The 15,416-nt window shown below is 34.9% G+C and overlaps 1 protein-coding gene across 2 annotated transcripts in view; it reads left to right on the top strand.

Moving 5' to 3' along the window:
• The window catches only part of EXOC2 (exocyst complex component 2), a 295,982-nt gene that overhangs the window by 194,586 nt on the left and 85,980 nt on the right, over window positions 1-15,416 (top strand). For both annotated transcript variants that reach the window (XM_044257816.1, XM_044257809.1), the window contains exons 18-22: window positions 2,064-2,144; window positions 2,599-2,658; window positions 3,497-3,558; window positions 8,383-8,449; window positions 12,677-12,793. In XM_044257816.1, the coding sequence (XP_044113751.1) occupies window positions 2,064-2,144; window positions 2,599-2,658; window positions 3,497-3,558; window positions 8,383-8,449; window positions 12,677-12,793 (387 nt within the window). The remainder of the gene's footprint in view (window positions 1-2,063; window positions 2,145-2,598; window positions 2,659-3,496; window positions 3,559-8,382; window positions 8,450-12,676; window positions 12,794-15,416) is intronic.

The raw sequence follows: 15,416 nt of genomic DNA, 5'->3' as shown, positions 1-15,416 counted from the left end.
TGCAGTTGGTATTTCATACTATATGCTTTTATTTTTATTTATTTTGGGGGTACTTTGAAGTATTTTTAGGGCGCCCTCTTGTGGTTTCAAAGTGGAGTATTAAAATGATATTAAGGTTGAGGCAATATTTTAGCTTTCATTAAGTGTGAGTTCCTTTTTGTAAAAAAGAAGAAAAAAGAATCATCTTTGTATATAGGTATCCCTTCTGTTTTTTCTCCCCCAATCTCTTTTAAAAATTGAAGCATTTGCACATAGCTTTTCAGTTGAACTATGAGCCTTATGTAGCCTTGTGCTCCTGAGTGAAACCCAGACCCTTAGCCTCATCTTGTACTGCCAAGCTCACAGTTAGTGGTTGTGATGCACTGCTATTCTTGTGGTTCCACAACCCCTTTGGTCTCTGCCCATGCTGGCCTGTGCACATGTTGTCCTGCCCCCTTCCCTTACCTTTTAAGGGATTGACTCCTCTTCCCCTTCAAATGTCAGCTTAAACGTTTTTCACTAAGTCTTCTTTGTCTTAGTTGGAGCAGATTCCCCTCCAGCATCCTTCTCCTCCTCCTCCTCCTCATCATCAATTTTTCTCTGAGCTCCCATTTGTTCTTTTCATGTGTATAAAAAATAACTGTAATGACTTTGGAATTAAAGATCATAGACCTCCTACGAATAATATTAGTAACATTAAATTTTGAGCAGTTCCAGACATGTAGAAGATCTAGGAGACTGAGCTCAGAATATATCCTGGAAGTAGTATTTAAAATATGAATTTGTGGGGTACCTCTTTTTAAAAATATTTTCTTATTGGCCTTATCTTTAAACTTCTTAAAAATAAGATTTTCTTGGGGCACCTAGGTGGTTCAGTTGGTTAAGCGTCTGACTCCTGATATCAGCTCAGGTCATGATCTCAGGGTCGTGAGATGGAGCCCCACATCAGGCTCACCACTGAATGTGGAGTCTGCTTAAGATTCTCTTTCTCCCTCTGCCCCTACCTCCCCCTCTTGAGCATGCTTTCTCTTTCTCAAAATAATAATAATAAAATATAAACTTGTTATATCTGTTCATCAGGTCATTTGCCTCTCAGTAGAATTTTGAAGAAAAATTTTATTTATACCTGACTTTTGTTCTAGAAGTAGATGTATTTTAGAATTTCAAGATTTACCCATTTTTAGATATCAAGTGTAAAACATGCCAAATCTAAATCTTGATGTCTAAGAGATTATCTGTTAAATTGTCGGCATCTGTTTTCCTTTCAATAAAACTGTAAAATTGTGAGTTTTAGGTCATTATTTGCTTCTGTTCAATATCTTTTATAATTTTTTTTTATTTTTTCAGTGTTCCAAGATTCATTGTTTATGTACCACAGTCAGTGCTCCATGCAATACATGCCCTCCTTAATACCCACCACCAGGCTCATCTAACCCCCCACCCCGTTCCTTCCAAAACCCTCAGTTTGTTTCTCAGAGTCCACAGTCTCTCATGGTTCATGAGACTCCTCCTCTGATTTCCCCCAAATCACTTTTCATTTCCTTCTCCTAATGTCCTCCATGTTATTCCTTATGCTCCACAAGTAAGTAAAACCATATAATTGACTTTCTCTGCTTGACTTATTTTACTCAGCATAACCTCAAAAGATGGGCAGAATACATGAACAGACAGTTGCCCAGTAAAGACATACAAATGGCTAACAGACACATGAAAAAATGTTCATCATCATTAGGCATCAGGGAGATTCAAATCCACACCTCATTGAGATATCATCTTACACCAATGAGAATGGCCAAAATTAACAAGACAGTAAGCAACAAGTTTTGGAGAGGATTTGGAGAAAGGAGAACCCTCTTACACTGTTGGTGGGAATGCAAGTTGGTGCAGCCCCTTTGGAAAACAGTGTGGAGATTCCTTAAGGAATTAAAAATAGAGCTTCCCTATGACCCTGCAATCGCACTACTGGGTATTTACTCCAGTGATACAGATGTAGTGAAAAGAAGGGCCATCTGTACCGCAGTGTTCAGTATCTAAGCCAATGCTTATTTTTGAATTTTAAGATAACATATCTTTTTTTCCTTCAGCCATATCAGTTTGAGCAGTGCATTGTACATTCTCTGCAGTCACTCAAAGGAGTTCTAGAGTGCAAGCCTGGAGAAGCCAGTGTAAGTTTTCCATTAAATTCAACTTCTGTTTCAGTCTTTTCCAGGAACCTGTGGGAATCACAGTTGTAAATATGTCATTTCAGCGCTAGAGAGCTTTTCCCTCAGCTGCTTGCTTGTTTTATTTCATTTAATTGCATAGGGTGTCAATCTTGGTTCCATGATAGGCTGACAAGTTAAAATGTGAATTCGTTATAGGTAGAGTAATTGGAATCATCAACACTTTGTATACAGAGAGAATGACTGACCTGAATGTTGTCAGGCTGCTCCATGCCAGTGTATTCTCAGGCCAAAAACACTGCCTGGAATGCAGCTCTTTATCACTACCCCTTTCAGATTAAGGTTACCCACACTGGAAGCAGTTTCCCATGTGTGATTCTTTTTATATCAAGCTTCATAAACACAAAATTTTGTTTTCTCAGTGAAGTCCAAAAACTTACCAAATTCTTCTTTATAGGTCTTTCAACAACCTAAAACACAGGAGGAGGTTTGTCAACTCAGCATCAATATCATGCAGGTAATATGTAAAAGCACTGATGCCCTGAAACCTGAAATAAAGCAAATTATGGTAAACTCCCACCTATTAATAGTATACGTATAACATCCTTTTTTCATCTTGTCTGAGTCTGTAATAGTTTATGACAAGTAAGGTAGCAAAGTTCAAGGTAGGATTAATTCCAGCTTGTTCTAGCAATACCCCTTTATATTATACTTCTTTTTATATACGTTTATACTTTTATATACTTTTTAAAAGTATACTTTTGTATACTTTATATTATACTTTTTTGTGTGTTTTCCTCTTACTTTATGTATATTTCTGTTACAGCACAAATTAAATGACATGATAGTTGTTTACATTGTGTCTACAGTGTGAAGTTCTTTGGTTGGGACTAGTGCTATGTCAGAACATGACAAAGTTGAGCATGCAATCGAGTGGATGAAAGGAAGGAAAAGGTCTTTTTCCTAAAATTCAGGAATTTATAGTTGGATCAAAACATAGGTGCTTTAAATCTTTCAGCACTTAATTTATGTACATATACGGGATATTTATTCTATCACTTCTGGGAGATATACATACATACATAAATATCACTTAGTATACATTTGGGTTTTTTTATTTACATAGGATTATTGGGGCACCTGGGTGGCTCAGTTGGTTAAGCATCTGACTGTTGATTTCAGCTCAGGTCATGAACTAAGGGCCATGAGACTGAGCCTTCCTTACGTCAGGCTCTGATGTTGTGCTGGAGCCTGCTTAATATTCTCTCTCTCCTTCTGCCCACCCCTCTCCATTTGTGTCCAAATCGATTAATATCTAAGAATCATGTTACTGAAACTTCTTATTTTTGACTTAGATTTTTATATACTGTCTGGAACAGTTGAGCACTAAGCCTGATGCAGATGTAGATACTACACAGTAAGTAAACTGAAACTAATCTCACTGATGCATTTAGGAGGATTAAAAATACAGACTAATGTTTTATATGTAGTCTTATAAACTAAGACAATAAGAGAGATAGATTATATACATCAAAATTATATTTTTATATATTTGACCTGTATTTGTATATAATTTCTTCATCTTCTGAATTCATTTTAGCATTCCTAGAAAAATGTTGAGCAAACTGAACACCTGATTGGTTACTAATTACTGAAAGCAACAAGTTTTATAAATAATAATGAAAATTAAAATATATAATTCCTAGTTGATAACCTTTAGAATTCTGATGTTAGAGAATTAGCTATACTCTTGTTAAAGACTAATTTTTCTAGTAGAATTAAGTCTAGGTCAGGCTTAGTTATTTGAGCTTCAGAGGATACATGTTGATTCTTAACATTTACAAATTCTGATAATACTCTTTTATAATATTGTTCTATAGAATCTTTTAGTATGTAATTTATCTGAATGTTACTGAATGATATTTGGCATATGTAACTTCTGTGTTAAGGTTAATGCTCTGACACAGAAAATACTGAAATAAATGCCATTTAAGGTATTTCTAACAGGTATAAATTGGTATTTATAAAACCAGGTAATGGGGATTAAGGGGTGCACTTGTTGTGATGAGCAGGAGCAATGTATAGAACTGTCAAATTGCTATATTGTATACCTAAAACTAATATAACACTGTATGTGGAGTTTAAAATAAAATGAAATAAATTTTTAAAAAAAGAAAAGTTCAGAAATACATAGCACTATGTATTAGAATTCAGTGGTGTCTAAAACAGAAATTGTAACAAAACAATATGGAAGGAAAGACGTTTAATCAACAGTATCAGGAAATTGATTAACAATACAAATTCCTGGTAGATCGTGTTAAATATATAACATCAAATCACAGAAAAGCTACAGTTCAATATTTATTAAGTCTCAAAGAGGCAGTAGCATTATACACTGAGAGACTTCATATTTTGGATACTCACCCTTTAGGTGGATATGTCATTTGTAAACCAATACCAAGAAATCACAAACGTGGAAAACTTCTCAAATTACCAATTTATACCTTAAGGATATTCTAACAGGAGTGAGGTGGTATCTCATTGTATCTTTGATTTGCATTTCCCTAATGATGAGTAATGATGAACATCTTTTCATGTGTCTTGGCCATCTGGATGTCTTTTTTGGAGAAATGTCTGTTCATGTGTTCTGCTCATATTTAAATTTGTTGTTTGGGTGTTGAACTTTATGTTTTGGATACTAACCCTTTATTGGATATGTCATTTGTAGATTATCTTCTTCCATTTTGTAGGTTGCCTTTTAGTTTTGAGATTGTTTTCTTTGCTGGGCCGAAGCTTTTTAATTTGATGTAGTCCCAGTGGTTGACTTTTGCTTTTGTTTCCCTTGCAGCAGGCAAGTTATCTAGAAAAAGTTGCTCTGGCTAGTGTTGAAGTGGTTACTGCCTGTGTTCTGTTCTAGGTTTCTTATGGTTTCAGGTCTCACTTCTAGGTTTTTAATCCATTTTGAATTTATTTTTGTGTATTGTGTGATAAAGTGGTCCCGTTTCTTTTTTTGGATGGTGCTGTCCAGTTTTCCCAACAACATTTCTTAAAGAGACTGTCCTTTTGCATATTCTTTTCTGCTTTGTCAAAGATGAAGTGTCCTGGGGTGCCTGGATGGCTCAGTTGTTAAACGTCTGCCTTTGGCTCAGGTCATGATCTCAGGGTTCTGGAATCAAGCCTGCATTGGGCTCCCTGATTAGCAGGAAGCCTGCTTTCCCTCTCCTACTCCCCCTGCTCTCTCTCTCTCTCTCTGTCAAATAAATAAATAAAATCTTTTTTAAAAAATTAAGTAACCGTATGATATTAGTTTAGTCTTGGTTTTCTGTTCTGTTCCACTGATCCATGTTTCCATTTTTGTGCCAATACCATACTGTCTTGATGACTACAGCTTTATAATATAAGTTGAAGTCTAGAATTGTGATACCTCTAGCTTTGCTTTTCTTTTTAAGATTGCTTTGGCTATTTGGGGTCTTTTGTGCTTCCACACAGATTTTAGGATTACTATTCTAGTTCTGTGAAAAATGCCATTGGTATTTTGATAGGAATTGCATTAAAAGTATAGATTGCTTTGTGTAATACATACATTTTAACAATATTTGTTCTTCCAATCCATGAGCGAGGAATGTCATTTCATTTTTTGGTCTTTAATTTCTTTCATCAGTGTTTTACAGTTTTCAGTGTACAGATCTTTTGCCTGTCTGGTCAGGTTTATTCCTGGGTATTTTGTTATTTTTGGTGCAGTTGTATATGGGATTTTTTTTTTTCTTAATTTCTCTTTCTGCTACTTTATTACTGGTGTATAGGAACTCAGCAGATTCCTGTACATTGATTTTCTATACTGTGACTTTACTGAATTCATTTATTAGTTCTAGTAGTTTTTTGGTGGAGTCTTTGGGGTTTTCCCTATATTTCTGAACTTTATTTTCTTTTCTATTCATTTGTATATGTTTTATATCTTTTTGTATTGTTTTAATGTTCATTACTTTGTTTTTTAATTAAGATTGCTATCTTTTTATTGATTCTATTTTCAAATACTATTTGATATTTTCATTTATTTACTGTTCCATATGAATTCTAAAATCCATTGGTTAGGTTTAAGGAAAAGAATTCCTGCTAAAGTGTTGATTATCATTCTGTTTTATCACTTGATCAGTGGATTATAGTATTTCCTCCCCTGCAATTTTGTGTCTTTGGTCACTTGTTGATTATTAGCTAATTTCCTAACTTAGCTCACCTATAAGTGGTTTATTATGTAAATGAGATTGAAAAGCACTCTGGAGATTCTGATAGTTAAAAACATTTTAATTAATTTGAATCTGTACCTCAATATTAAATTACTAGCTATTTTCCCCTTTGGTTTTTTTTTTTTTTTAATTGTGTTGTGTTATTCACCATACAATACATCATTGGTTTTTGAGGCAGTGTTCCAAGATACATTGTCCGCATATAACTCCCAGTGTTCCTTGTAATACGTGGAATACCCACCTTAATACCCACCATCAGGCTCACCCATCCCTCCACCCCATCCCCTCTAAAACCCTCAGTTTGTTTCTCAGAGTTCACAGTCTCTCATGGTTACCTCCCCCTCCAATTTACCTCCCTTCACTTTTCCTTTCCTTCTCTTAATGTCCTCCATGTTATTCCTTATTTTCCACAAGTAAGTGAAACCATATGATAGATTTTCTCTGCTTGACTTATTTTACTCAGCATAATCTCTTCCAATCCCATCCATGGTGATACAAAAGTTGGGTATTCATCCTTTCTAATGGCTGAGTAATATTCCATTGTATATATGGACTACATCTTCTTAATCCTTTTGTCTGTTGAAAGGCATCTCAGCTCTTTCCACAGTTTGGCGATCGTGGACATTGCTGCTATGACCATTGGGGTACAGATGGCCCTTCTTTTCACTGCATCTGTATCTTTGGGGTAAATACCCAATAGTACAATTGCCAGGTCATGGAATAGCTCTATATTTAATTTTCTGAGGAATCTCCACACTGTTTCCAAAGTGGCTGCACCAACTTGCATTCCCACCAACAGTGAGAAAGAGGGTTCCCCTTTTTTCACATCCTCTCTGACATTTGTTTTTCTCCTGCCTTGTTAATTTTTGCCATTCTAACTGTGTAAGGTGGTATTTCAATGTGGTTTTGATTTGGAATTGCCTAATGGCTAATGATGATGAACATTTTTTCATGTGTTGTTAGCCATTTGTATGTCTTTACTGGACAAGTGTCTGTTCATGTCTTCTGCCCATTTTTTGACTTGATTATCTGGTTTTTTTGGGTGTTGAGTTTGAAAGTTCTTTATAGATCTTGGATATCAGCCCTTTGTAGTGTCATTTGCAAATATCCTCTCCCATTCTTTGGGTTGCCTCTTTGTTTTGTTGACTGTTTCCTTTGCTGCACAGAAGCTTTTGATCTTGATGAAGTCCCAAAAGGTCATTTTTGCTTTTGTTTCCCTTGCCTTTGAAGACATGTCTTGAAAGAAGTTGCTATAGCCAATGTGAGATGTGTTTTGAAAGAAGTTGCTGTAGCCAGTGTTGAAGAGGTTATTGCCTATGTTCTACTCTAGGATTTTGATGGATTCCTGTCTCACAGGAATTCATCCATTTTGAATTTATCTTTGTGTATGGTGTAAGAAAATGGTCGAGTTTTTTTCTTCTGTACTGAGCTGTCCCATTTTTCCCAGCACCATTTGTTGAAGAGATTGTCTTTTCCCCACAGGATTTCTTTTCCTGCTTTGTTGAAGATTGTTTGGCCATAGAGTTGAGGGTCTCTACTCTGTTCCACTGGTCTATGTGTCTGTTTTTGTGCCAGTACCATGCTGTCTTGGTGATCACAGCTTTGTAATAAAGCTTGAAATCAGGCAATGTGATGCCTCCAGCTTTGTTTTTCATTTTTTCATTTTTCATTTCATTTCATTTCATTTTCAACATTTCCTTGGCCATTTGGGTCTTTTCTCCCTTTGGTGATTTTTAAAAATTTAATTTGAGTATTGCATATATACTCAAAACAAACAGCATATGACCTGTATTAATAGATAGCCTATTGTGTCTATTTTGAGCTGTTGTTAAATATAAAGCAGAGTTATGAGATTTTTGACCAAAATATTTTAAAGTCAAGTTTACATAAAGTTCATTGCATTTTTTATTGAGTTGTAATAGATATATGACATTATATTAACATTGTTAATTTTTGTGCTTTAATTGTTACTGTTCTCTTACTTGCTTCCTTTTTAGTCTTTCAGTTGATGTTTCTTCTCCCGATTTGTTTGGAAGTATCCATGAAGATTTCAGTTTGACTTCTGTAAGTAAGATGATAAATAAAAAGCTAAACTTACCATTTTTAAATTATATAATGACTTATAAATGAGTCTAAATTACTTTGCTTATAATCTAAATTACTTTGAGAGGCAGATATTGTATTCCTGTTGTAGTATACTTTTCTATAATTTTGAGCTGTGCTTTATTTTGTGAAAATTTTAGTAAAAATATAATTTTATATGTATTCCACAACTTAAAAACCTTTTAGTTGAAGTTGTTATTTAAGTGGTTCCATCTACTCCTTGCATAATTCAAGTTTTTGAGTGTGAAGTAGGTGCCCTAATGGTTCCTTGCTATTTGAAAGTTGAAGAGGCAGCAGAAGATGGGGGCCCATCTCCCCATGTTTTTCCTCTTTAACTAGAGAAGTTATGCTTTTCTCTATTTTATTTCTGTAAGTTCCCTAATAGCATTTCATTTGAACATAAAGTTCTGTGGCAAAAAAAAGCCAGCCATACCACCTTTTTATATATGTACAGTTATATCTTATTTTAGCATATACAGGTATTTGGGGATGATTAACATACATTCTTTATTATAAATTCAGCTCTTTAAATTTAGACCTGTCCATCCTTAAAAAAAAAAAAAAAAAAACGCTCTCTGGTTTGTCATTTGCTTGAAGGGTGTATGTGTGTGTGTGTACATGTATGTATGTATATATGTATCTCTCAAGAAAAAAAAAATATGACCAAACTTTCCTGCCCTGTATCATTACCACAGATATTATATTTATAAGTATGAACTCCTAAGTAAAGAATTTGTTATAATAGGAAAGATAAAAAATTCAGTTTGGGACCAGATGAATTAAATGAGTGACATTCAAGCAGAGATATTTAGCAGGTGATTAGATATATGTGTCTGGACTCCAGGAAAGAAATCTAAATACAGATTTGTGAATCAGTAATACACAGTTGACCCTTGAGCAATGAGGGTAGGCTAGGGTCATTGATGCCTCAGTCAGTCAAAAATCTGTTTGTAAATTTTGACTCCCCTAAAACTTAACTACCAATAGTCTATTGTTGAGCAAAAGCCTTCCCAATAACAGGCAATTAACACGTTTTATATGTTATTATGTTATATGTTATATGCTATATCACAATATCACAGTAAAGTAAGTTAGAGAAAAGAAAATGTTACCAAAATCATAAGGAAGAGAAAATACATTTACAGTACTGTACCGTATGTATCAAAAAAAAAATGCATATAGTGGACTGGTACATTTTGAACCTGTGTTGTTCAGGGGTAAACTGTATAAGGAATACAAGGCCTGGGAGTGGATGAGTATACTCAGGAAAATACTAGGAAAAATATTGGTAGAATGAGAGGAGGACCAGATATATAAAAATAACATTGGGGTACCAGTATTTAAGGGATGGCCAGAAGCAGAGAGCCTCAAAGTTCCCAAAAAAGAATAATCAGAGAGAGAGAGAGAGAAGAAAATTCAAATGAAACAGTGTTCCTGAGAGAGATGGAAGAGATAATTTAAACAAAGGAGTATTTAACAGTTTCAAAGACTAGTAGAAGATCAGGTGGGTCAGATGAAAACTGGAGCGTTACGGGCTTGGCAGTTAGGCGGTAGCCTGTAGGAGAAACATATCAGTGGATTGCTAATGAGCTATCTGAACATGTATAGGAGCCAAGGAAGTTGATGTAATGAGTTTGGATCATTCTTTGCACTGTGAACTTAGTAGATTAGAGAGACACAGGCTGGAGGAAAGAGCCTTCTAAACTGAGAAGGGCCTTATGAGCTATTGGGCCAACTATGCTTTTTTTCTCTGCCCTTTAGAACAAGCCTGATTTCTACATGACAATCTTTTTAGTGTTTGAAAACATTTGTTGTGTGGGCTTGGAATCTTCCTTTCTCTTAGGTAACACCCTAAATCTTTTAGGCATCTCCTAGTCGATATGGCAATGAGTCTCCTCTTAATCTACTTCTGTCCTCTTTCAAGAATGGAGTACTGGGGTTTGATGTGGCCCTGGCAACTGGGAAGCAGCCAGAACTACACATTAGGTTACATCTCTATTGTGTCACATTGAACTTACTGTCAACCACACAGCAGGTGTTTCATACTTGCTTTTCCCAGTCACAGGACCTTTTCTCTACCATTTTACTCCCTAAAATTGTTCATTTGGTACCAAGTTTAGTTCCTGTGTTTCTCTGCATTTGTATGATAACTCATTAGATTTGACGCAGATTATTGAGATCTTCTTAGGGTTTTGTTCTATTATTCGGCGGAGAGGCAGTTATGGTATGGTAGAGGTCCAGGTTGCTTCCTGATCTTCTTACTGACTGAATAATCTTGGGCATGTCATTGAGGGTGTCCAGTTTTCTCCTGGAGAAAATTGAGATGGTATGCCTACAATCTCAGAGATTCTGTGAGAAATAATTGAAATAATACATAATTGGCAAGTACTGCCTTTGATAGGTTGAGTTGTTATTTTCAAACATACATATTCATTTAAGTTGCTAGTAAGCTTTTAATAAATACTCAAGTTTAAGAATTTGATTATTGTAGTGTTCAATTATTCTTCCCACTTTGACTTCTTCTGACTGGTCAGAGTTGGGAAGAAAAATATGATTATCAAGAATAAGACTTCAAATCACTCAAACTATTTTTCCATTTTGGAGGAAGAGCAATGCAGATTATAGGGAGAAAAATTTAAAAAGCATTAATTAACAGGGCAGAGAGGATGTGGCATGCCCCAGGGTCTGTTAGACTATAAGATTAATATTTGGAGGAAAAGGTAATTGAGGATTGATCTTGTAACTGAAAAATCAGTTGAGATTTTTGCAGAGTGCAGCATGTTTAGAGTGGCTGAGGACACCTTATGCTTACTTTATTTTATGTTCTTTATGAGGACCACTATATAATGATAATACCAAGTATGGGGCAGGAGGGAATATACCCCTTCCTCAAACTGACCTGTGTGCCTTTGCAGTGCTGTTTACTGCTTTCCTTCTGGTTCTCATTTGCCATTTATTCACAAAATGTGGAGGAGTGGTATACATAACAGAGCCCTATTTTCCTCGGTTTGTAATTTATTTCCCATCCATCGATTAATTCAAGGCCATTCACAACCTTTCATTTACTCGAGGATACTTTTAATAACTCCTTGCCCTTTAATTATATTTGTTGATGACCAAAAGGGGCACTGAATAGGCCACTGTGCCAGCAATAGATAATAATATTTTAAAGAAAGAAATTTAGAAAGTTTTAAAATTTTTGATGGAGCTAAATGAAATTATTGGGAGGTATAAGCTGTACTTGGCAACTGAGTTCAGAGTGTTGACTTTAACATAAGTTACATATAAAACAGTAAGCAAAATATGGCTGAAAATTTTTCCTGGAAAGTAGTTTTGCCTTAATGTTTAGTCAAGGGATCTTAAATTAAAGCCCTAAATTAGTCACTGTTGTTCTAGAGAATGCTCTCACACTGAGGGAGCATGGGAAAGTATTCTTGGTGAGCCACAACAGCGGAGATAACTGCCATTCCTGGAATTTTGTTTACAAAAATAGTTCTTCTGAACTATAAGATGATGTTTATTCATCAGCCTTGGGGTGTGGTAATTTTAATAAGAAATTACCTTAAAGTGGCTAGAACCCTGGAGAACATAGAGTATGAGGCTCTAGCCCTCTTCATATCCAATACTATGGGAAAGTTCCCTGCTTTTATTTTATCACTCCCCATGAGAGGGAAACTATTCTACATAATATGCATCTGTGAAGGCCCAGATTTTGGAAGGACCCCATCATATAGATGGCATTATAATTCTCTTTCAAGTTAAGAAAAATTTATAAATTACTTTCTATGAATTTTTACATTTGTAACTATTTTAAAATATTAATTTTTATAGCCTTTTTTGTTGCAAAAAATATTGGGCAGAATAACCAGTAAAATAAACCCCTGTCACAAGAACAACAACTGATCCTACCTTACTAGTTAGCTATTTTTCCATACAACAATTAAATTTCAAAAGACAGCATTATTTGACTCTTTAGTGCATTATGTAATAATAAGCAGTTATAAAATATAGAGTTACAGAATTATATTGTTTCTCTCTATATTATTGGGGAAAAAAGGGACCAAGAAAAACAAAACATTGAATATTGATATTAAACATGAAGAGATTATAATTAAATGTAATAAATGATAACTGTTACCCAGTTTGTTATTTTAAATGTAATTTTCTAAACATTTGTTTTACTTTTAGGAACAGAGACTTTTGATAGTCCTGAGTAACTGCTGCTACCTAGAACGTCACACTTTTCTGAATATAGCAGAGCATTTTGAAAAGCACAACTTCCAAGGAATAGAGAAAATAACACAGGTAAATGAATTATGCTAAATTAACAAGGTGGTTATTTTAACAATTTAGTTTCCAAACTACTTTCTTAGTACTTTTCTACATAAGCAAAGTAGAAAAGTCTCTTTTACTTTTCCTATACTTTTCTGTCCTTACCCTCCCCACACCCATATACCTTCCTCATCTTCACCCTACCCTGACTTTGAATGATTCCTGCCCTTCTTATAACTCACCTTGAGAATTGTTAATTTAATATTCTCTTCTTTTCTCTAGATCAAAGTTTTCTCAAGGCAAAAGCTGATTTACTCCTCACACAGGCTGTTCAAAGTAAGGGAAGAAAATAGGAAAGAAAGGCATCAAACCCAAATCTTTAAGAATCATCTCAAATTTGGCTCCTTTTAGGTTAAAACTTTTGCTTTAGAGCCAACAGCAAACTCCCTGAGCCTGCAGATAAACCTCTTCCTGCTTATTCACACCTCTTCTTCCTCAGCCCCTTTCCAAATGACCACAATGATGCTTTTGCTTTTTTCACTATGCTGAAGCATGGGCACAAGTGCTGAAGCACAGGGACACACACAAAGACGCACACCAGAGTGGCTACAACAGCCTTCCTCCGGAGGTTTAAAGACTTACCTGAAAAATACATGCTTTCCACTCTCTAATCCAAGTTGGACAAAAATGAGTGCTGTATAGATCAATGGAGTAGGTTTTTCTTCAGATGTTATACTTTGTTTATATTTTTTCAAGTAAGCAGAAAAGGAAAAACTGAAACAACCTTCTTATTAAAGGTTGGTTGGTTCTTGGGCAAAGGTTTATCAGATTTCTAAGTAAAACTAAGCTAGAACCACTTTTACAGTATTCTCAGTGCAAAAAATAAGAAAGATAATGATCTTGTTAATCTTATAATCAAAAAGCACTCTTGATGGATTGCATACTTTTTACAAATGATAGTTACGCTTTATGAACTAGAAGTGGATTTTTTTTTTTTTCAAAGAATGAAAATGTCAAAGTGGGTGGCTCTGTCTTGTTTTCCTGCCTTTTCGTAAAGATTAATCATCTTGATGAGAAATGTGACTTAAGGCTGTAGGGCCAAATGTTGAGTTTATTTCCAGAAATTTTTGTATTGAGAATTGCAAGTTGCTCCCCTGCAGTAAAGAAGTCGTATTTGTACAAAGTGGGCACTTTGTGTTTTGTGCAGTAACAATAGTGACACAAATATATTTATTGAACAACTTTTTTAATCATTTAAAAATACATGAAATGATTAGGAATTGCATATAACAGAAGGAGTAAGTTTGGTTCTCTTTAGGTTTTTTTTTTTTTTGTTGTTGTTGTTGTTGTTGTTTACATTAAAATCAATGCCTTTATTGATGTGAGAACGTAGAAAGTGAAGTTGGCATTATTTATTCTTCCTTTGGGCTTTTCTAGAGCATGATGAGAAGTTCTCTATGAGTATATTATCTCTTCTGATAGCCACATATCTCTCAAATACGTCTTCTTCAGGAAAATGGATATCTCACTATTTAGAACACAGTGTACATTTTGTATTAGAAATATAATTCTTAGATAAAGGGTTCAAAAGTTATTCAATATTTTGGGGGCTCGTATTATATGGAGTGCTATATCAGTCACAATCCAAATAGGAAACAAAAACCATCTCAATCATTTAAATTAGAATTAAAGCCTGAAAATTGTTAATATAATTTGGCATCTATTTTTTTCTTCTACTCAAATGTAATCCCCATTTATTTATTTATTTATTTGTTTTTATTTTCAGCGTAACAGTTTTCATTATTTTTGCACCACACCCAGTGCTCCATGCAATCCGTGCCCTCTCTAATACCCACCACACGGTTCCCCCAACCTCCCACCCCCCGCCCCTTCAAAACAATCTCTTTAGGTTTTTACAAAGTTATGAGTAGTCACTGTTGCTTCAGTTTATATCATAAAGAAATAGAATGAAGTTGACATACAAGGCTTTGATATCCTTCCAAGCCTTGTTGATATCACTTTTTTCCAAAGATTTATTTATGTATTTGAGAGAGAGAGAGAGTTGGGGGGGGAAGGGCAGAGGGAGAGAAAGTCTCAAGCAGACTCTGCGCTGAGTGTGGAGCCTGACCTGGGCCTTGATCCCATGACCTTAGATCATGACCTGATCAAAGCCAAGAGTTGAACGCCTAACTAACTGGGCCACCCAGGCATCCCCCAACTTTTAAAAACATTTATTTATTTTTTTTGAGAGAAAGATAGAGAGTTATTGATAACTATTTTGAATCCAAGATAATATGTTGGATCTGGAGATAAAGCTTGGAACAAATGATAGACCATTTTTCACACTCAGAATTAGGATTCTTTTTAGAATTAGGATTTTTTAATATTTGACATTCAATATTTTGAAATCACTAAGTTGGATAATAAATGAATCAGTAAACTAAATTTATATGATAGCGTTTGTGCTGATTCTATTTATTATGGGTGAATCCATTAATTTTATGATGCCAACCAATTAAAATATCTTTCTTGCATTAATGGAGAAACACTGCCAACTGCCATTATTTTTTATAGTTCCCTTTTCGAAGACAGAAATCTCTAAAGGCATAGATCCCAGAAAAACTATGGGGGCACATTGTTCACACATATAGTTTGT

This window comes from Neovison vison, chromosome 1 (assembly GCF_020171115.1).
Source record: "Neovison vison isolate M4711 chromosome 1, ASM_NN_V1, whole genome shotgun sequence".
NCBI lineage: Eukaryota > Metazoa > Chordata > Mammalia > Carnivora > Mustelidae > Neogale > Neogale vison.
This window is presented reverse-complemented; position numbering and strand designations above follow the sequence as displayed.